The sequence below is a fragment of the Salvia splendens genome, chromosome 4, assembly GCF_004379255.2.
Source record: "Salvia splendens isolate huo1 chromosome 4, SspV2, whole genome shotgun sequence".
NCBI classification, from domain to species: Eukaryota; Viridiplantae; Streptophyta; class Magnoliopsida; order Lamiales; family Lamiaceae; genus Salvia; species Salvia splendens.
Window position 1 is genome coordinate 730,619 of NC_056035.1, and position 21,347 is coordinate 751,965.

Below are 21,347 nucleotides of genomic sequence, written 5' to 3' on the forward strand. Positions count from 1 at the left end.
TCCAAATAATATTCATGCGTGAATAGCAAGAATTGGACAGCTCTCCAAACACAGATAATGCATTGCTGGCAAATCCACTGTGATAAGACCAGAATTCACACACACACACACACACACACACACACACACACACACTATATTTTCTAATGTTGACGTGTACACCCCCACCCCCACCACCCTGTCACCGCCAATCATTGACCTTCTTTTCCACAATAAAACGCACAAATAAACTCTTTTTCTTGCAGTCTCTCTCTCTACACACAAAGTCACACACAGCTCTTCTCTCTCTCAATTCTCTCTCCCAAAAAAAGCCATAGCAAGAATATTTGATAACATCTTTACACCTTCTAAAGCTCCATTGATTGATTGAGAGATTCTGTCTTTAACTAGAGAGAAAAAGGGAAATTTCTTGAATTCTCTCTCATCGATCGAATCGGCCTTTTCTGACATGTCTTTCATGTATACATTCTTCATCCCCGAAGAAGAAGAAGAAGTCGAGTGGGAGAAAGAGCGATAGAAAAAAACATCAAAAAAAGATCCAATTTTTATCTCTTCTTATTCAGCTGGTAATCTCTCACCCCCTCTCTTGATATCCGATTTCATGAATTACCCACTTCGAAAGTTTTGATTTTGGTTGTGAATTTGCCTTTTTTTAGAGATGTCTACGAGTATAATTAATGATTCGATGGTGTTGGGTTCCGGGCCGGAAGGGCCCGCAAACGCGATTTCGGGCCAAAACGAGGTTGATTTCGCGAAATGCGATTGCTGCGGGCTTACTGAGGAATGCACCCTTTCCTACATCGAGACAATTCGCGAAAGGTAAAATAATAATCAAAGAACTGAAAAAAAATGAAAATTTGTTAATTCCGATGAAAAAAAAGAAGTGGGATTCTGTTAAATAACCGTTATTCGGGCTTTCAGGTATGGCGGGAAATGGATATGCGGGCTTTGCGCGGAGGCGGTGAAGGACGAAATCGTGAGGTGTCGGAAGCTGATAAGCCCAGAGGAGGCGGTGGCGCGGCATATCAGCTTCTGCAGCAAGTTTCGGGCTGGCGGGCCGCCGGAGGACCCGACCGTGCACTTGATCCGGGCGATGAGGCGGGTTATGATGAGGGGCCTCGAGAGCCCGAAGGCGCTGAGGTCAATGCCGTGTAGCCCGACTAATAAGAGTCGGGGGCTCGACTTGGAAGGCGTTGGTGGTGTGTTTGCTCGGTCGGAGAGTTGTATGCCGAGTTTGACCCTAGTAGATGCCGCGGTGTACTGCAGGTTGGATGAGGGTTGTGAATGAGGACGAGGGTATTATGGTAAATTTGGTAAAAGAAAAGTAGGGAAAAGAATGTGAAAGGGCAAAATTGTAGTGCTTGATCTTGGACATTACATAGTGTTGAATAGAATAAATGATGTTATGGAATGAAATGAAATGAAATGATGGTTAGTAAATGTTGATTAATCTTGCTTGTATTCTTGCATTAATGGTTGGAGTTTGTGTATGTTATTTTTCCTCAATTGAGATGATTAGGATTGATTATTATAAGAAAAAAATGATCTAAGCTAAAGTTACCGGGCGATATATATGTTCACGAAAAATAGATAAAAAAAAAGTGGACAAAAAATAAGTTCAATGACACTATATCAATAAACCCCAGAAGTAGAGAATGTTGTCTTGGTTGTGCTACCATTGCCGTGCTAATGGAAGCTCTAAAGAAATAAGAATAGGAGACATACTTAGTCATTGGTTAGTGGTATGTCTTTTTTTTTAATCTCTATGACATAATTAATTTTAGAAAAATTTAATTTCAGATAATTTTAAACCAATGTATACGGAGGGGGTGTTCGGTTGGGAAGATTAAATCTCATGATTAATTATGTATCATGTTTGGTTCATAAGATTGAACACTTTAACTTAATCCTAGATAAATAGTCTCATGGTAATTAGTCATAGCCTCCCCCTCCAACTAAAATAATCCTATAACTTAATCTTAGATGGATAGTCTCATGATATTAGTCATGACAACCGAACGCCACCGGAGTGGACTAACATGAGATATACTCTTTCTGTTCCATTAAAAATGAAGTGTTTTCTTTTTTTTGGATTGTCCTATAAAAAATTGAAACGTTTTCTAAAATGGAAATAATAACATCTCTACTGTTTCCTCTTTTTTCATTAACTTACAAAACAACACTGTAAAAAATTTCGTGTCGAAAATCAAATGTTTCATATTTATTGGGATGAAGGGAGTATGTGTATTAAGTTGTGGACACCAACGTAGAAAAATCCTTGTCTCTTTAATAATGTGTTCGTGCTTTATTTCAAAAGTTGATGCTCTTCATAGCCATAAACTATTTGATTATGGCATCTTGGCTTCTTGGAATCTCTCTTTTGAAGTAACTTTAGACAAATTGCAGCAATAATTTAGGGTTCTTGAGAATCATGCGTTGTGCAATCTCTTTCAGAACCTATATATTAATAGATGTTTTCGTTTTGTCACCTTCATTTTTTGCTGCCCTAAAAAGTGGTAGGAGTATATGAAATTCTATCAGTTTGCCAAATTTTCAAAATATGATCACTTGCTATTATTCTGTTTTGGACAATAATTGGCTTACACAAATTTGATTGTGTAATTTTTTTATATATGCTACGTACTATATTATAATTTGACCGTGTAGACGAACAGCAATGCAAAATGACCACATTATGGTGTTTCACGCATTATGTTTTAAATTTTAGTAAATTATTAAAATAGAAAAATTATATGGTATTTGGACATTAATTAAAATGATTAATTTATACGTATTTACTAAAAAGATCTCATGTGGACACTCATAATATGACCTTGACTGTCATATTGAATTGGCATATATAATAAGGTTAAATGGCCAACTCCCAACTTACAATCAATCATCAATTTTTTTAATTTCCTTTACACCAAACATCAATCATATTTTACCTATTTGTAACGACCCATCCCAATAATTGCTATTGTGCTTCTTTTCCTCGAGCCCCTTCCCCTTTTGAATACACCTTGCTTTTTCTATTTTAGACCATGAACTAATAATGCCAATAACTGTTGATGGTGGTGGGTGCAAGTGCAAGAGAGTCGCCTCGTCCAAATTTATCAAGGACTGATTTTTAAGATAACACGAATTCAAATTTATATTGAGATTTGACGAAATTTATCTAAGAATTATGGAGTATTATACATACAAAATTGAACTTATATTTTTCCGTGACTGACTTAACTCGAACTTATATATGGATGGACTACTTCGAGTGAATATATATAGAACTCAAACTCTATGGTACCCACATATAAAGAGCTTAGTTGATTGAATTAAGCTCCATTAGGACTAGGGGTGAGTCGATACGAGATATCGTATCGAAAACGTTGTATCGTATATCGTATCAAAAATATCGATATGAAAGAATTTCATATCGTTATCGTATCGAAAGTTTCGCTATATCGAATTTCGATATATCGAACTTTCGATATGGATAATATCAATATCGTTATCGTATCGAATACCTGTATATCGAAAATTATAATTTCAAATATGTTTCGATATATACGATATATTCGAATATTCGATATAAAACGATATATCGAAAATATCGATATATATCGTATATTCGATATAAAATGATATATCGCGATATTAGGAAATTCATATCGTTATCGTATTGAAAACTTACCATACGGTATCGTTTCGTATCGAAAATTACGATATATCGAAAATCCGATAATTTTTCGATATTTTTCAATACGATACGAGCGATATATCATTTTTTCGATATTATTCCCCAGCCCTAATTAGGACTTCAATATTTGTTATATTTTGTTGTTCATTTAAAATTCAAATTTTTATTACATTCTTTTGATGAGAAAAAAAATTGTCACTCTCTTTGCCACGACATCACCTAAAAGGACAGATTTGTCATTTACCAACACCTATTTTGTATAAATTGAGTGGGCTAGGTGTTGAATAGTGGTTATGGTGATCATGTATTTGATACTTTTATTTTTTAAAGAAAATTCAAACTATAATAGAGTATATAAATATTAAAGCATGAAAATATAAATTAGGTTACGATACTGACTAATACGTGCCAGTAGTATAATCTCCTCTATTCTCACTCAGCATATAATTTAAAATTTAATCTTTTGACAAATTAAGTAATCACTCAACTCACAAACGAGAGCAAAATGACAAAAATAATAAGCCAATTTATGCAAAAGAGGTTAATTTAACAACTAATTAAAACCAATCATAGATGTCACTTTTCTATGGTATAGTAATATTTTTACTCAATCACAGTAGATTTGGTGAACAACTTTTTGAAGAGAGAAGGGATGAGATCGAATACTTTTTAATTTGTTAAGTATACTTTTTCAAACATATAATCATCAATTTGGAGATAATGACAGTCTGGTTAGCTAATTTAATCCATCTATCAACAGTTCCATTTAAGTAGATAGAAAGTATGAATCCACAAATTGTGCCACTAACTAGACCTATCTTTCAACTGCGTTTGACTTCATTGGTAAAGTAGTGTTTTGGTCTCGTTTGACTTCATTGGTAAAGTAGTGTTTTGGTCTCATATTTTATTTTATTTTGTTCGTGTACGATCTACATTATTTCTTGTATCAGTATATAATAAATATCAAGAGTGGTATATCCAGAAAGCGGAACTCGTATGATAGAGGTAGCGTGACAGCTATAGCTTAATGGGAGGCGAAGAGCGGGAGTGAGCCCCAACCAAGAAAGATTGAGGAGAAGCTGTTGTACCAAGGGGCTCCTATCTTTCAATGTAGTTTGACCTTGTTCATAAAGTGGTGCATTGATATGCATCGTTTCATGTATCATCGTATGATATAATCCGTGGAAGATCCACGAAACAATACGATATAATCAGTGGAAGATCCACGAAACAAAACTCATAACGCAGAGGTAGTGCAAGCTGACAGTGAATATTGGATGTCGAACGAAAGTGAACCCCAACTACAAACATTGGAACGGTGTTATGGGGCCAGTGAAAACTCCATATGCTGAATTTAATGGAGTTTTTATGGCCAACGATGGGGCATATCGACCTTCTAGACCCCACCTGGATTCCGCCTCTGGCCTCAGATGACAATAATCAGAATAGAGGATCCGGCTTGCATATCGTAATCGTAAAACGTACCGGTGAACAACAAAAGGATGCAATAGAGAATGGAGTTATTATTTCAAACCCTTTAATATCATATGCTGATTAAATTTCAATTCTTTCAGTACATATACAACAGCAAGTTGAAAACTATGCTTTATTTCATAAATAGTTGAAAACATTCTAGACACACAGAGAGAGCCATAGCTCCTTAGCTAGAAGTCTTCTCTTAATGATCATTCAGATTCTTGCCATAGTTTCAGGTCCAGAACCAGCATTTCGACAACAAAGCATACCCGACTGATTCGAGCTCGCTCGTTGTTGTTCACTACCCGAAGTTGATTCCTTGAGCCAGAGGCAGCTCGCTTCCGTAGTTGATGGTGCTGCATATATACAAAGCAATATGAACATAGTCAGGACTCAGAAACGAAATCTGAAGAATCAAACGAGCTTTGTTAGCTCTGACCGTGCTGCAGGATTCTCGATAGAAAATTTTACATGAGACTAGGATACAAAGATAACTATTTCAAAAAAACATAATCCGGTTTTTACCAAGTTGAGCGCCTCATGTATTGTTTCCAAGAATCGCTTCCAGCTTCACGTCCGCCTCCAGTGGCTTTCTCACCACCAAAAGCACCGCCAATTTCAGCGCCGTTTGTTGGGATGTTGACATTCACAATACCACAATCACTTCCTTGGGGACTGTATTAAGATATGGGTTCAGTCAATATCTCGAAGAAGTTGAAATTTTACCAGAGAACAGCGAGGAAGATCGTCTCATCACTCACCCGATCCATTTGAATATAATTTCAGGTCTGCGGGTGAAGATGGAACTACTCAGGCCTTGGGGCACGGAATTGTTTATTTCGATTGCTTCTTTCAGAGTCTGCCAAAAAAAATTAGTCACTTGAAACTATTACACTACGCAAACTGGAGATCTTCGGACAGCTGAAAAGTAGGCATACCTGAAACTTCATCACATGGAGAACAGGAGCAAACAATTCTTCCTTAACAACCTCAGCGCTCGAAGAAATTTCAACTATCGTAGGCTGCACGAAATTTCCTTCAGACTCTACAACACCGCCACCACAGATAATCTTTCCTCCCTGCATTTCAACATGATAACACAGTCAAAAACAACTGTTGACAATTACAGTTTATTAATCTTGAATTCAGAATTTAAATGATTTTATTAGGGCGAACGCACCGGAGTGTGCCTCTTAAATGAATATGACAACAACTTAGAAAGGTTCAGCACGAACCTGAGATTTGATTTTCTCGATTCCCTTCACAAAATTTTCCCTCGAAACAGGAGTGTGCAGCGGCCCAAGTAAGGTACCTTTCTCTAATGGATTTCCGACTTTGACTTGCTTGTAGACATCACATAACCGGTCAAGTACTTTCTCATAAACACTCTCGTGAAGAAGCTGCATTTTCAGGATGAGGAAAAGAGGTTATGCATCGAACGTCGACTATATCATCTGCAGAGAAGACTGCAAAGTACTATGTACCATACCAATCTACGGCAAGTTGTGCATCGCTGACCAGCAGTACCAACAGCAGCGAACAGAACAGAGCGAACAGCGAGTTCAATGTCGGCATCATCCATGACTATTATGGCGTTATTGCCGCTTAGTTCGAGCAGGCACTTGCCGTACCTTTGATTCACAGTCTGTTGAACCATTAGACCCACCTAGAGATATCACCATTCAAACTTTTAGGCCTTCTGAAAATGGAAATACTCTAGATTCGTTTGGGTGAGCAGTGAGCACGTAAACTAGTACCTTTGAACTCCCCGTGAACGAAACTAGGGGAACACGTGGATCTTTTGCTATAGCTTGACCAATTTCAGCACCTCCACAAAATGCTGTGAAAATTGCTCCCGGTAAATTGTTTTTCTCGAATACTCCAGCGATTATCTTCGTCATAGCTATGGTAATGAGAGGAGTGGTTGGAGCACCTTTCCTGAAAATTGTTATACAATCATCGAAATTCATAAATGCAAAACTACTGATAATTCACTAACACAAATAAATTGCAACATCCGTTATAGACTTATAGCAGAGAGCAACTCACCACACAACAGAATTTCCACAAACTAGAGCTATGCACGCATTCCATCCTACAATTACACAACAAAAGATAACATCGAAAAAGATAAGCTTCGGCTATCCTAACGCATAGTAACAAAACTCAATTCTTGCTCAAAATACTCACCAAGAACAGCACAAGGGAAGTTGAAGGCTGTAATGACACCAACTATCCCTAAGGGATTCCACATCTGTTTGTCAGAGGTTGGATGCATATATCAGATATAAGGATGGATTACCATAAACATAAACCATAAGCTCCGAAGAAAATTATAGCTCTTGCTTACCTCCAACATCATGTGATTAGGTCCTGTTAAGACGGCAACAAGTCAAAAACAGTAAAGAAATTAGCCATTTTTCAATTACATAAGCGCATAAGCATATCTACATGATTTCATACAATACTTGAAAGCCCAAAATATATGATATCTATAGTTCACCGAGACATAACATCAATTATATGTGATGAAAACCCGGAGGATCGCAATGTTGTCAAGCTTACGTTCAGAGGGAATAACGGATCCATTCAGCTGACGGCTTAATCCCACAGCAAAGTCACACATATCAATTATTTCCTGCAATAACAGTTCCCCGACAAATGATTAAGCTGAACTTTATCTTAATATTTATCGAAGTTATCAGAAAGTAAGATCCAAACAATGCATATGATACGAATAAGAATATAGTATAAAAGTTAACCACACAAGTACGTTTCACTTCCCAAATTTAAACACAAACCTGAACCTCCCCGATTCCTTCAGCAAGTATTTTTCCCATTTCAAGGGATACAAGCCGACCGAGATGATGGAGTTTGGTTCTCAGCGCATCACCAATTTGCCTAACGATTTCACCTCTCTTTGGTGCTGGAATCTGAAACAAGACGAGACATCATATCACATATAATAATCCTATATCCATTTCTAAGCTTGCTAAGTACATCGAAAAATCATTTGCATCATAATGAAAGAAGTCAACAAACAGAACCTGCATCCATATCTTTGTAGCATCAGCACATGCCTCCATTCCCTCCTCATAGTCTTGAATGGATGCTTCAGAAACTTCAGCAATTGGCTAAAACCAAGAAACGGTTCACACCCGATTAGAAATCAGTCAATCACATCAGACCACATGATGATAGTGTATTCTAAATTTGGAAAAGAATCTCAAAACCTTGCAACTTAGCAAAAAGTAACATAAATCTCAATCATATGAACAGTTGATTGGGTTCAGAAATGATCATAGCGCAAATTAAGATCATCTAAGTTCACGTAGTGGTGCATTTCCCCCAATTCTAATTCAATCGATCAATTAGATTGCAAAACACGATCCATCAGTTCTGATCAGCCAATCACCACAACACTAACTTCAACACTTCTCAAAACAAACAAAAAACATCGAAATTTCAAAAATAAAATCAGCTCAAAACACCTTATTATCGGCTGGATTTACAGAAGAAACCACAGGCCCGTTCCCTTGCCAACCTCCATTGACATAACAGCCCGAATTTCGCGGCCCGAGCCCGATTTCCTTCAGGAACTCGTACTCCCTCTTCGCGAAGCTCATTTCTGCAAAACTCGAAACTACACGAAATTTCAAAGGAAAATCCTCAAAAATTGGGGGAATATAAAGAGCTTAAAATAGCAAGTGATGGGGCATTCACGACGCATAGAGGTGGTTGTACCGTAAGCAGGAGAAGTAGTACTCAATTGAGACATTGTGAGAGAAGAAATAGAGCAAGAACTTACAGTTGGATATGGATTTGTACGGTGTAAATGGTGACGAAGGGAGAAAGATGAGGAAGAAGAGGCGTGCCCGCTTAGAAGTCTACGTGGGTGAGTGATGGAAGCAAATTTGTGAATGCAAAATCCGAACTTTTTTTCCATTTAACGACGATCATTTGAGTTTCTCTCTCTTTTTTTAACTGTCTCGGTTTATGCTCATGTTCGCGTTTTTTTAAAGAAAAATTGCGGAGATAGTTTTGATTTGCATATATTTTTGTCGATAAAATATATAGTAGATCAATCAAGATTGTTTTTTTTTGGGAATTTTTGGAATTTCAATTTCTTAAAGAGAGAAACGTAAATTTATAATTGAGCTAAAAGAAAAAGGCTACAGTCTATCCCGTTTTAATACTGTACACGAAAAATAGAGCACATTTAAAAAAAATGAAAGTTTTCAACTACTTCTCCCTTACTAATAATATTGGCCTCATATTCCATTAACACTACTTCTCTTTTACTTTTTTTTCTCTTCTCTCTTATTTTACCAATTTCACATTAAAGTTCGTATCATTCACAATGTGTCTTATTTTTCATGAAAAGATAGGATAAACAGAAGGAGTATTAGTCATTCACATGAATGGACTATTGTTAGGCTGGTTGGTGTATGTACTTTCAACTTTTCATTTTCGGCATAGTATGATGTTATGCTTTGATAGCGAAGGAGAGTTGGGCTATGCTCCACCTTCACAAAAATTAAAAATAAGTAGCACTAGTAATATCCAATTTATTTAAGAATGATAAAGAGTTGGGGTTACTAATTACTATTAAAAAATAGTGGTTGGCATAAACTACACTACAGTCATATTTGTTGTGATTGATGAGTAGAAATATGAGAATAGTTAGTAATGGTTGTAGAATGCGGATCATTAATAACCCCACAATATGTACTCCAAAGGAATAAAAAGGTTTATTTTTATTAATTTTGTGTCTAAAAGAATTGTTTCGATTTTCAATTGCAAAAATAACGGAAATAAGATTCAATTTCCTAACCCTAATTCCCAAATTTTGTAGCCCTAAATCATCAAATTCATCCTCATGATTTGCAGGTTATTCAATTCAAGAACCGTTTTTTCTCTTCTTCTCATCCATTCAATCCACACAGAAACTTAGGAAATGAGGTAAGAAAGAGAGACGAATCGAAAACTGATGCAGATTTGAAGATGAACAAAAGGTAGTATTTTCAGTTGATCATTCAGTTAAATTCGAACGAACAAGTTTTATGCTTATGCATTTAAATTTGCAATTTTATATATGTCAGAGGTATGAAGGTGTCAAAGTTCCAAGATGCCTCATTTAATTAATTCTACAACTTCCCTTTTGATTATTCAGAATCACCATTCTCATTTTCAATGGATTAGGTTCCCACACTCCTTGAAGAAGCTGTATGTTTATCCTTCTCCTGAATTGGAGTTGGAAGAAATAATGCCAAAAATAGGTTCATTGCCCAATCCTACGGTCGGAATGTTCAGAGAAAGAGTGGTCTTACCAGACAGTAGTAATACCACTCTTTTTCTTTCTCTGAATAGGTTCGTTGCTTCAAAACTGGCACGTGGGAAACAATTGAAGGTCAATTCCAAAGTCTCTAGGGTCTCAAATTGGCGTGGTGTCAAAATTTAGAAGATTGGATTGTGTCAGACAAAACACACTTTCCAGTTCTCCAAAAGCTTTGTCTAACTTTTGTAGATCAATTAGAGAAGATCCCATCAAATATTGGAGATATAGACACAATGAAGTCAATTTTTTTGCTACACTGCAGTGAATCAGCGGTGGTGTCAGCTAAAAATATTGCATATGATCAGGAAGATTTAAATGGGGATCTTCATGTTCGAGTTGAGGTGAAGAGGGACCAAGATGAACTGATGAGCTTGGTGATACGTGCATATCTTTATTAATTAGTTAATTAGTGATTTGTCATATCTCTTCCATATATGTTTAGGATATATAAATAGGTGTCATTGTTATTCCTTTCAATGAACGAATGAATGAATATATGAATTTACGCTTTTTACTGTTTTATTTTATGCACTTTATTTAAAGCTTGAGTTGTTGACGGGTTTCCGCCTCCCGGACTTCTTGTTTATCGTCTCCAGCATCGTGATAAGGGAAATACCCTTATCACTTGGCAAGTTCCAACTTTGAATTGTTGAAGAGCGCGGAAAATGGCCGCGTTGATGAAATAATATCAAGCGTGATAAGTATGATCGATGAACAATTATTGGAAAGCTAAGAAAGCCCCAGCCTTGACGCAGAAAGTGTTAAGCTTGGCAAGTAGCATCGAAGGGATAGTAGAGGAACAAGCTGGGCATTTATACGGAGAAGAGTCTCTTGTATGTTGATATTTATGTCTAACACATGAGTGTAAAGACTTCTCTGTTTTATTGCAGATTCAGTTTGTATTGTTTGTGTCAGTAAAAGTTGGTCTCATGAAGTAGAAGTTTGCATATGCCGAGGATTTATGGTTTTGTTGGATCTTTGATTTTGTTGGCAAAATGTTTCTACTCTGTTGATAAGGTTGTGCTAGACTTTGGGTATTGTATTTGGACTTCATCTTTCCTTTGCTGAAAAATACTAAATCCAATAATTTTTTACAAATAATTATATATTACTACCTCCGTATTCTAAAAATAGATACATTTGAAACGACATAAATTTTAATGCACAATTGGTAAAATAAGTGAGAAGAATTTTGGTAAAGTAAGAGAAAGGAAAAGAAAAATGAGTAAAGTAAGAAAGAGGAAAAGAAAAAGTAGTGAAAGTGAAGTTAGTAGATTGTGGGATCCATATCCTAAAATAAAAAGATTTTAAAATTTCTATTTCTAAGGAACGATCCAAAATGAAAATAGCTGTTATTTTTAAAAAAGGAGGTAGTAGTAACACATTAAGGATAATCGGCTTCTAGAAAGAAAAAGAGTGAGTTGTGGGTCTGTATTGACCCAGTAGTATAATATTCTCTCCTGTCCTCATTAAATGTCCAATAGACCAATACTCTCTTTGTGACTTCATAACACCATATCTGACACATATCTTTTGGGCATAAGTTTTTAGGTAACGATGTTTAGTAGTTAAATGAGGAGAGAATAAAGTGAGAATGAGAAAAAAGTATAGAAAAAAAATAAGAAAGGTGATAAAGTAAGACAAAGATGAAATATGGAATATCTTTCTTGCTATAAAAAACTACATCACTTATAGTGGGACGACTCAAAAAGGAATACATCTCACTTATAGTGGGATGGAAGTACTTTCTTATTTGGGCGGTCTCCAATAAAAGTCTCATTTCACTTTTAACGTTTTTATAGTTGATCCTACGTTCCACTAATTCATTTTCACTCACATTTAATTATAAAATAAAACTAATATATAAAAATAGGACCCACATTACACTAACTTTTTCTACTTATTTTTTTAATAAAGTTAAATAAATTTTTTAACTTGTATCGATCAAATATGAGAGATTTATTAGGGATCATAGAATTATAGTTGATAATTGAAATTAAAATTCACCTCACACAACCTTTGAAAATTTTAAATTGAATTATCCCAGGTTTGGGTTTCATATTTGAAACCGAGTCTAAGCCCATAAAATCATAGCCCAATCCAAAAGAATAGGAGTGATCTGTTTGGCAATAATGTACGAGATTGGTTAATTGTCTCTCTAAAGACTTTGTATTCTTTCATAGTATCTTCCAGATTCTGTCTTCTTTCATCTCTGAATATCTATTGCTTATCTTCTTTGATTCAAAGAGTTAATAAGCATGGCAGCTTATGGAGCTCTGGTTTCTCTTATGCATATCATAGATACCCTCCAAAAACATCCTTCCCCTCCCATCTCTATCCACCCTAAACAGGCCGAGTTACTCACCGAAAAGGTCACTTTCCTCGAAAAGTTTCTCGAAATCTATAATCCCCATCTTGATTACAGCAAAGAAGCCGACCAATTTGGAGAGTCGCATCGCAGATGCAGCTTATGCAGCTGAAGATGTAATCGAATCACATATCGTGGGTCAGATCAAAACTGATGGAATAAAGACCAGCCCCGACTCCTTGTACGAAGCTCTAGAGAAGGTGATCGGAGATATGGATCTGATCGAGAAAGAAGCCATGGAAATCAAACAGACTTTGAGCGTACAACATCAGCTTCACACCAAGTCAACGCCTTCAGCTTCCTTGAAGTCTTCTCCTATTGTAAAGGAGAGTAGCACTGAGTCAATGCCTTCAGATTCCTTGAAGTCTTCTCCCACTGCAAAGGATCAGAGTGACATGGTGGGTGCTGAGGAGGCCTTGCTTGAAATGAAGGATAAGCTCACTTCTGATCGCCGTGATCTACAGATCATTCCCGTTGTAGGAATGGGTGGCTCTGGTAAGACTACTCTTGCTATGACCATTTATCAAGACCGTCTTATTAAGGAGCATTTTGATGTTTCTGCTTGGGTTGCGATATCTCAAGAGTATAACATTCAAGAAATGCTCGTACACATTCTTCTTCAGTTGGGTAAAAAAGTTGGTCAAACTTCGGGTGAGGATGGCTTAGGAGAAATCTTGTATAAACATCTATTTGGTAGGAAATACTTGATTATACTTGATGATATGTGGAGTATTAAGGCGTGGGATGGGATTAGGAGGTTTTTACCTGATAACAAAAATGGCAGCAGAATAGTGGTAACTACAAGGCTATCAAACTTAGGTTCTGATTTATCCCACTCTAAAAACCTTGAGATGGGTCTCTTGAATAATGTTGATAGTTGGGTGCTTCTTTCCAAAACTGTGTTCGGGGAGAAAAGGTGCCCACCGGAGATGGTGGAAATTGGAAAGAGGATAGGAAAAGGTTGCAAAGGACTTCCGTTGTCAATTGTTGTGATTGGAGGACTTTTGGCCAAATCCAATCTCACAATAAAATTATGGAATTCCATAGAGGCAAACTTAAATTCAATAGTGCATTCAGAGGATGATGAGCGTTGTTTTAAAATATTACACATGAGCTTTAAGCAATTGCCGGTTTATCTGAAACCATGCCTTCTCTGTTTGGGGAAGATAAGGTAATTCGTAGATCAACGCTCGTTGAATTATGGGTTGCTGAAGGAATTCTCAAACCAATAAGTGGGAAAAGCTTGGAAGAGACAGCCAAAGTGTATCTAAAGGATCTTGCCGATCGAAATCTTGTTTTGATTCATAAGATTGGGATTAATGGGGAGATAAAATGCTGCAAAATTCATGATTTGTTGAGGGATATGTGTTTGAAAGAAGTTGAAAAGGAAAGGTTTTATCATGTCATAAGAGATGATCCTCCTCGTTTAAATACTCGACGGATAAAAAGCCAACGTCGTGTTATTTTTCCAAGGTTGTTAACAAGTCTAGTCTTGGGATCTTTGTCATATGCCCGTTCCATAATAAGCGACTATGACGACTATGGGGAAGTTCGACTACCTCACAACCTTAGATTGTTGAGGACACTCAAAGCATATGATGAAGATACCCATACTATGAATGGTGCTTATTTCCTTGATAATGTGTTTCAGTTGGTGAACTTACGGTACCTTGCTGTTAGAGTTCATTATGAGTCCAAATTCCCTACTTCGATTGATCTGCTTTGGAATCTACAATCATTGATTATACGATGTTCCCGTGTTCTTATTGTGCCGAATGAAATTTGGAAATTGTGTCAACTTCAACATCTCGAGTTTACGCAATACCATTTGAGTCTCCCAGAACCTCCCAGAGACAACAATGACATTGTTATCATGGAGAATCTGCACACACTCAAAGGAGTGAAGAATTTAGTTTTGAATGAGGAGGTGGTTAAAAGAATTCCCAATGTGAAGAAATTGTATCTTTGGTACAATCTTACGCAAATGAATGGAAAAAACTATCTCAGCAATTTTGAGTGTTTTAGTAAATTGGAAAACTTCCACTGCTACCTCAACAACGGACGAGATTTGAATTGGCCGGGAATTAGGTTCCCACACTCCCTCAAGAAGTTATCTGTGGTTGTCGCTTATTCTGCCGTTAACTCTCTGAACTTGGAAATTATAATGTCAGAAATCTGGTCATTGCCCCTTCTTGAGAAGTTAGCACTAAGCGGTGTCTTCAAAACAGGACAGTGGAAAACAGAAGGAAAATTCTCAAGGCTCAAGTTTCTACATTTGGAAGATTGGCATACTTTAAAAGATTGGATTATGTTGGAAAACTCTCACTTTCCACTTTTGCAGGAGCTTCATCTTGAAGGGTTTCGTCAACTGAAGGAGATCCCATCAGAAGTTGGAGAAATAGCAACGTTGAAATCAATTGAATTGAAATCCTGTAGTGAATCAGCGGTGAAGTCAGCTAAAAAGATAGTTGAGGAACAAGAGTGTTTATATGGAGACCAACTAGACCTTCATGTGCGAGTTCTAGTTGGGAAAGAAGAAGAAGAAGCACTGAAGAGCTTGACAAGTGCTAACTTTGAAGTTAAATTGATAAATTCTTGAATATCTTGTCCAGGGGGCACGGCAGGAGGGCTGCCCCTTCTGTCAGCCGATTTCACCTTAGCCCCGCCGGAAACTGCCGAGAACAAAATGGAGATATGGGTCACTTTTTACTGCATTATCGTGAAATGGCTGGTGCTTGATGGAGAAGAATTGGAATCAAAGGTGATACATTTGTTGTTTGGCCTCACTTCTTCTTCTTCTTCTTCTTCTTCTTCTTCTCATCTCATGTAATAAAGTTTAAGCTAGTTTTAGCCGACTGGAACCACACTCGAAGTCACCCTTGCTCCACACCGAACTCACTCCCGAACTCTATTAATAGGTATTTCCCCAGTAGTTCCCTTTAGTTGCAGTCTTGCAGAGATACTCACTTAGAGTGATTCATGTTCAATGTTTTTTATCGCTTTATTTTGTTTCTAGCACTTCAGACATAGCAAGAATGCCTAGAGTTTCAGCAGCGCCTATTAGTTTAGATTCGCTTTCTTCTAAAACAATTGGTTGTGCTAAATCATCATGGGCTTGGGCTATAATGTATTCCACTAGCTCTATTACGTTACTTATTTTTCTCCCTCTCTTTTGCTTTGCTAATTTTTCTCTCATATTTTACTAATTGTGCAGTAAAATCCGTGTTGTTTCTAAGGTTTCTATTTTTTAAAAACGGATGTACCCCCTCCGTATCACATTTTTCTATTTCCGTCTGTCTCACAAAATTTGTCACTTCACTTTTTACCATTTAGTAGTGGACCTCATATTCTATTAACTCATTCCAACCCACATTTTATTATAAAACTAATATATTAATTCCACTCTCCATTAACTTTTATTATAAAACTAATATATTAATTTCACTCTCCATTAACTTTTTTAACTCACTTTTCATTATATTTCTTAAAACTCATTATAAATATAATACTAATATATTATTGGCTTTTCATTAAACTGGGTAGGATATAATCTTTACTACTATTTACGTTTTTTAATTATGATCATATACGATGCATTCTGTTTTATTCAAAAATTTTAAAAACTTTTCCTGAACTTCTAAAATAAATTCTCCATTATATAATAATAATAATAATAATAATAATAATAATAATAATAATAATAATCTATTTTTTAAATAGAGAAAATTTTTCAAGTGATAAAACACAAAAAATTGTGTTTTATACTATATAATAATTTAACTCACTTGAAAATAAATAATTGAGGTAATAGAAAAAAAAATAATTAAGATAATAGAAAAAAATCGTTTGAATATTAATTCTCTAAGTTAATGTAATTATTTATCGCACCCCCAATCTAAAATTTCTGGATCCGCCACTGTTCAAGAGCAGCGCCGAAGCCGTGGATGCCGCTGGATTTTCGGTCGAGGATGGAGCAAAGTATGCGTTCGGGTGGCTGGAGTGGAGCGACGGCGATAGCCACCGTGTGTGGAGCCAAATCGCGGTGCTATGGAAGGAGAGCAGCGGCGCTGCGGCGGTGGCGGCAATGTGAAGTTGTTGAGGGGATTTTGTTGATTGAAGGTTTTGGCCTTTGCTGTTGATGGGATTGTTGTGCTCTGTTGTTGTTAATCTTGTGTGTAACATAAGGATTTAAAAGGAAAGGGAGAGGTTGTTTTCATGTAGGATTTGAGATTCTTGATCAAGATTATGATTATTGGAGGTGGAAGAAGCTTTGTGATGTCAATATAATTGGATTTATTGCTAAACCCTTGAGTTTTCTATTGTTATGAGCTCTTAATCAAATTTGAGTCTATAAAACTTTAAATCATAAGATTGTCGTCTGTCCCTATGATGTCTTTACTAAAAAGAAAGTGTTTGTTGCTGTGTCATTAGTAAGGTTGTTTTTCGATCAATTCAATAATAATTAAATCGATTAAATGAACCAAATAACAACCCGCTAGATAATTAGAATCTAACTTTGATGATCATAAAGTAAATTGACTTATAGATTTCCACTGCAAGTATCTAATCTGCAAAATTAAAAGTTCCACACAAGCTTTATCTTTTGATAAAATTATTTAAATCTTTAATCAAGCTATGACTATCACAAACTAAACAGAACTCGTGATCACAGAACATACACGAACACCAATATTTCCATTAGAGTTAGCGCAATTTGCATAACTAAAAGCTTTTGCTCAATCTATGCTAAATGGATTTTTATTTTGAATTTTCATTTGAGATTATGAATAGATGGACTCTCTATACAACTCATTTTATCAACGGGGTTCATCACTACTTTAGCGGCTTGGCCGATTACTCGAGATTCTCAATTATTTCATTTCCTGATGTTAGCAAGTACAGTGGACAGGTAGGATTATTTTCGGACTAATTCTTCTTTTGTGAAAGCATGTCAACTTACTTCCAATTTAATGAAGAGCAATAGATTAATTCCCGCATAGTGAGTGACACATGACATTTGTGCGTCGCTATTAATGAAACGCACAAATGTTATGCGTCTTTACTGAAAGACGCACAAATAATATGCGTCTTTAATAAACACGCATATAGATTATGCGTCGATAAACGACGCATATATGTTATGCGTCGTTATTTAATGACGCATAACATATATGCGTCATTTGTTAAAGACGTATATTATTTGTGCGTCGTTAAATCGGGATTAAGAGGGCAGAATGCTCGTAATTGACAGACGACGCAGCGAGCAGCGAAGGAGGGGCGATTTCAGCGACGATTTCCGGCGATTTGAGGCGTTTTCCGACAGATTTCAACCAAATACCAAACATATTTCGGTAATTATTCATCCATTTGGCTACATAAATCAATAATTGCTGAAGTTATGGAGGTTTTCCCTAATTTAGTAAAGTTAGGGTTTATATGAAATTGCTCAATTTACGGACGATTACTGTCGTTCCTGCTGGAAATTTGCATACAGCATGCCACCTTCTTAGTTTGCTCTCGACAACCTTAAACTGTTTTTCATTCCACAAACTCCACATAGTAATAGCAGTCTTCACGTGTAGCTTGGAATCGAATTTTGTTCCCAACACAATCCGATGCGGCTCATTCTCATTCCAATACAAAAGGCTGTGTTCATTACCACCCACATCATCCGATACTCCAGAAGGACGACTTGGTAATTCACGAAAGAATCTAAACCCACTAGGATTGTATTCCGGAAGTGGTTGTTCACCTTGCATAACAGGTTTACATGATACTATCTCATCATCAGAACTAGCACCGACATCATCAGCACCATCACCATCACTGAGATCGGGGTCTGCCTCTGTCTCAGATAGTGGCCTTGGCTCAGCAAGATCATCTGCAGCATCGACCTCATCATTCAATCCAACCCCAACATCAGCAACATCTAAAACATCTCGCTGCTCATTCATACTACGATCAAAGCTCATTTGGTCCACCCTCGCAGATGAACCAATACCACAGTCAAAACTCATTTGTTCAAACCTCGCAGATGCTCCAATACCATAATCAACAACTGGTGGGATTTCTGCACTCCTCACCGGTGAATACTCAACAAATAATTCAATACACCCACTTGAATTTTGAGCATTGTTGAACATAAACATCACACTGTCATCATTGCAAATCAGAGAACATGTATAACTCATACCGGAAGCAACGACTATACATTGTCTCCATAATAATTCAATTGTGTGTTGGTTCATATCTATTCCCATCGCATCACAGATCATTGCTACCAATTCAGAATAGGAAACACCTGAATTTAATATGATGGAGCTCCTCGGACGAGGTGGTTCATAACCAATACCCATATGTGGTAGTTGAACTACTCTACCACCCCAATACAAACTCACAAATACTTGCATGATTTCTGCATCAAAGACATTTAGCACAACGACAATTAAGGACATTTTTCCTACAAGCCCTAATTTGTATAAATTGGGTCAAACTAACAAATGAAAGCACAATAAACATGAATAATGTCGAATGTAGCTAAATTGATTAACAAATTACCGGATCTTATGGAAAAATCGCCGGAAATCGCCTGAAAACGCCGGAAATCGCCGAGAGAGGAAATGAAAGTGTGTGTATGTTCGTCCTGTGATCTGCGTCTGCCTGGAGGGGGTTAAAAGCCGATTTAACGACGCATAATGTTTGTGCGTCGTTCAATAGCGACGCATAACCCTTGTGCGTCGTTCAATATCGACGCACAATCCTTATGCGTTGTTAAGCGACGCATAATCCTTGTGCGTCATTAATTAACGACGCATAAGGATTGTGCGTCGATATTGAACGACGCACAAACATTATGCGTCACTCCCTCAATTAGAATGAATCTATTCTCCTTCATTATTTTGGAATTCCATTAACTTCTTAGCACAAAAGAAGAAAGAGCTCATTATTTTCTTCTTGACCATCTACGCTTTTTCTCGTATGGGAGTTAGACTTAATTCTCTTTTATGGTTTATCTACTTGTATCCATGTGGGAAGGAAAAAAACGTCTGTATTCGGCTACAAAATTTATTTTGTACACGTGTAACCTTATCCACTTATCTACTTATGTTCTTTTCATTACGGTTTTTTAGAACAAGTTCTTCAATAACAAGCCTAAACGTGTTTTCTCCGGGTATCGAAGATAGTTATAGAATATATATCCAACTACTATGAAATTAGACAACAAATCGTCGCTTTGGCCGAGTGGTTAAGGCGTGTGCCTGCTAAGTACATGGGGTTTCCCCGCGAGTGTTCGAATCACTCAGGCGACGTTTCTTTTGCAACTTCAAAATATTTTTCCTCAAACAGAACTCAGAAGCCCAAGCCCATTCATTTGTGGCCCTTTTTAGCTCAAAATCAATCTCCAGCTTACTCAGGCCCAATTTTCCTCAAACAGAACTCAGAATACTAAGCCCATTCATTTGTGGCCTTTTTAAAGCTCAAAATAAGTCTCTAACCCACTGAGGCCCAATGCTACTTTTTGTTTATGTAGCAATTAATATTTATTGGCTGTGTCGCTTTGTGGCAACATTCGATATCAGACTGGTTTATTCCTATCATTCGAATATTGTTATTGATATTTTAATTTTAACCTAGATACTATATATTACTAGTATTCTCATGGTAGTAATTTTAATTTAATTTTTTCACTTATTTAGATAAATGATAATAAATAGTTAAAGTGAATAAAAAGTAAAGCAAGAGAGATGAAAATACAGGAAAAAAAATTATTTGTATTATTTATCTTTATATTTTACTCTTTCTTCCTTTTAATTATTTATTATATTTTTTTTTCAAAATGAGTGATAGAAAATAAAATAGTTCTATATATCACGAAGGAAATATTTCATTGGGAAGTGTTTCTTTCTCATATGTATTGTCAATGCTTAGGTCAAATTTTCGAGAGCTGTATTTATTTAAAGCCTGTGTCGCTGCATACCTACTCAAATTAATTAATCATCATAATGTGCTATTTTTCCTTCTAAAATTAATCGCATAAATTAAATCCGACCAAAATTTGAAATGGAGGCTTTGATCTTGAAGTAAGCTTTGTATCATCAAAATTGCTAAAAACCAAATTTGAACGCGCAATCTGTTGGATATTTTAGTGTAATTGGATTAACTTGATTAATCAATATGATCATAATGAGACATCAAATAAGTTGGAAGTGCGGAGTGCACACTTGTTTGAATTCGTTATGATTGGACGGGAGTTCGGGGGCAGCGCACCCGAGAGCGGGGTCCAAGGAAATTTTTTATTTCCATTAAAGTTGCTGTGCAGAAATCTTCATCCGGAAATGTAATTTTCGATAATTGAAGGGCCAAATTACAATATTTAAAACCCGCCAAAAACGGTTATTTTACAGTTATGAAATGAAGGGAGGCAACGTTTCATCTTCAACCTCCTTCTTATAGATCATTTCTAGTTC

The 21,347-nt window shown here is 36.4% G+C and overlaps 4 protein-coding genes and 1 non-coding gene across 8 annotated transcripts; 4 read left to right on the forward strand and 1 right to left on the reverse strand.

Moving 5' to 3' along the window:
• The first annotated feature begins 234 nt into the window (after positions 1-234).
• LOC121798683 lies at positions 235-1,450 on the forward strand. The gene is made up of 3 exons (XM_042197807.1): positions 235-566; positions 657-819; positions 922-1,450. Exons 2-3 carry the CDS (start codon positions 659-661, stop codon positions 1,286-1,288), a joined length of 528 nt encoding a protein of 175 aa, XP_042053741.1. The 5' UTR covers positions 235-566; positions 657-658; the 3' UTR covers positions 1,289-1,450.
• A 3,750-nt stretch (positions 1,451-5,200) lies between these two features.
• Positions 5,201-9,161, reverse strand: LOC121801193 (aldehyde dehydrogenase family 7 member B4-like). 4 transcript variants are annotated; one of them, XM_042200645.1, is made up of 15 exons: positions 8,982-9,161; positions 8,665-8,801; positions 8,221-8,307; positions 7,975-8,106; positions 7,739-7,811; positions 7,524-7,546; positions 7,364-7,427; positions 7,223-7,268; positions 6,931-7,111; positions 6,663-6,839; positions 6,409-6,573; positions 6,112-6,252; positions 5,935-6,032; positions 5,699-5,848; positions 5,201-5,529 (listed from the first exon to the last, which is right to left on the reverse strand). In XM_042200645.1, exons 2-15 carry the CDS (start codon positions 8,797-8,799, stop codon positions 5,475-5,477), a joined length of 1,527 nt encoding a protein of 508 aa, XP_042056579.1. In that variant the 5' UTR covers positions 8,800-8,801; positions 8,982-9,161; the 3' UTR covers positions 5,201-5,474. The 4 variants fall into 4 exon arrangements, with proteins under 4 accessions (XP_042056579.1, XP_042056578.1, XP_042056576.1 ...); XM_042200644.1 differs by having other exon boundaries at positions 8,665-8,816; positions 8,982-9,160; XM_042200642.1 differs by having other exon boundaries at positions 8,665-8,816; positions 8,918-8,983.
• Positions 9,162-9,827: 666 nt separating this feature from the next.
• Positions 9,828-11,435, forward strand: LOC121799708. The gene is made up of 3 exons (XM_042199154.1): positions 9,828-9,922; positions 10,064-10,188; positions 10,376-11,435. Exons 1-3 carry the CDS (start codon positions 9,863-9,865, stop codon positions 10,632-10,634), a joined length of 444 nt encoding a protein of 147 aa, XP_042055088.1. The 5' UTR covers positions 9,828-9,862; the 3' UTR covers positions 10,635-11,435.
• Positions 10,745-15,922, forward strand: LOC121799594 (putative late blight resistance protein homolog R1A-3). The gene is made up of 5 exons (XM_042199000.1): positions 10,745-10,892; positions 12,937-13,839; positions 14,001-15,443; positions 15,492-15,640; positions 15,896-15,922. The coding sequence occupies exons 1-5, from the start codon at positions 10,745-10,747 to the stop codon at positions 15,920-15,922; spliced, it is 2,670 nt and encodes an 889-aa protein (XP_042054934.1).
• Positions 15,923-20,107: 4,185 nt separating this feature from the next.
• Positions 20,108-20,189, forward strand: TRNAS-GCU. Its single transcript has one exon. It is a non-coding gene; the product is annotated as a tRNA-Ser (tRNA).
• The last annotated feature ends 1,158 nt before the right edge of the window (positions 20,190-21,347 follow it).

Excerpts from the sequence above, each read along its gene's own strand:
- LOC121798683 (XM_042197807.1), top strand. The coding sequence starts at position 659 with ATGTCTACGAGTATAATTAATGATTCGATGGTGTTGGGTTCCGGGCCG. Across the intron at positions 820-921 it reads ATCGAGACAATTCGCGAAAG|GTATGGCGGGAAATGGATAT; the intron begins GTAAAATAATAA and ends TCGGGCTTTCAG.
- LOC121801193 (XM_042200642.1), bottom strand. The coding sequence starts at position 8,951 with ATGTCTCAATTGAGTACTACTTCTCCTGCTTACG. Across the intron at positions 8,308-8,664 it reads TAAATCCAGCCGATAATAAG|CCAATTGCTGAAGTTTCTGA; the intron begins GTGTTTTGAGCT and ends TCTTGGTTTTAG. Across the intron at positions 7,269-7,363 it reads CTTCCCTTGTGCTGTTCTTG|GATGGAATGCGTGCATAGCT; the intron begins GTGAGTATTTTG and ends GTGTAATTGTAG.
- LOC121799708 (XM_042199154.1), top strand. The coding sequence starts at position 9,863 with ATGGTTGTAGAATGCGGATCATTAATAACCCCACAATATGTACTCCAA. Across the intron at positions 9,923-10,063 it reads TACTCCAAAGGAATAAAAAG|GTTATTCAATTCAAGAACCG; the intron begins GTTTATTTTTAT and ends CATGATTTGCAG. Across the intron at positions 10,189-10,375 it reads GATTTGAAGATGAACAAAAG|GTTCCCACACTCCTTGAAGA; the intron begins GTAGTATTTTCA and ends TCAATGGATTAG.
- LOC121799594 (XM_042199000.1), top strand. The coding sequence starts at position 10,745 with ATGAAGTCAATTTTTTTGCTACACTGCAGTGAATCAGCGGTGGTGTCA. Across the intron at positions 13,840-14,000 it reads TGGAAAGAGGATAGGAAAAG|CAATTGCCGGTTTATCTGAA; the intron begins GTTGCAAAGGAC and ends ATGAGCTTTAAG. Across the intron at positions 15,444-15,491 it reads AGCACTGAAGAGCTTGACAA|GGGGCACGGCAGGAGGGCTG; the intron begins GTGCTAACTTTG and ends TATCTTGTCCAG.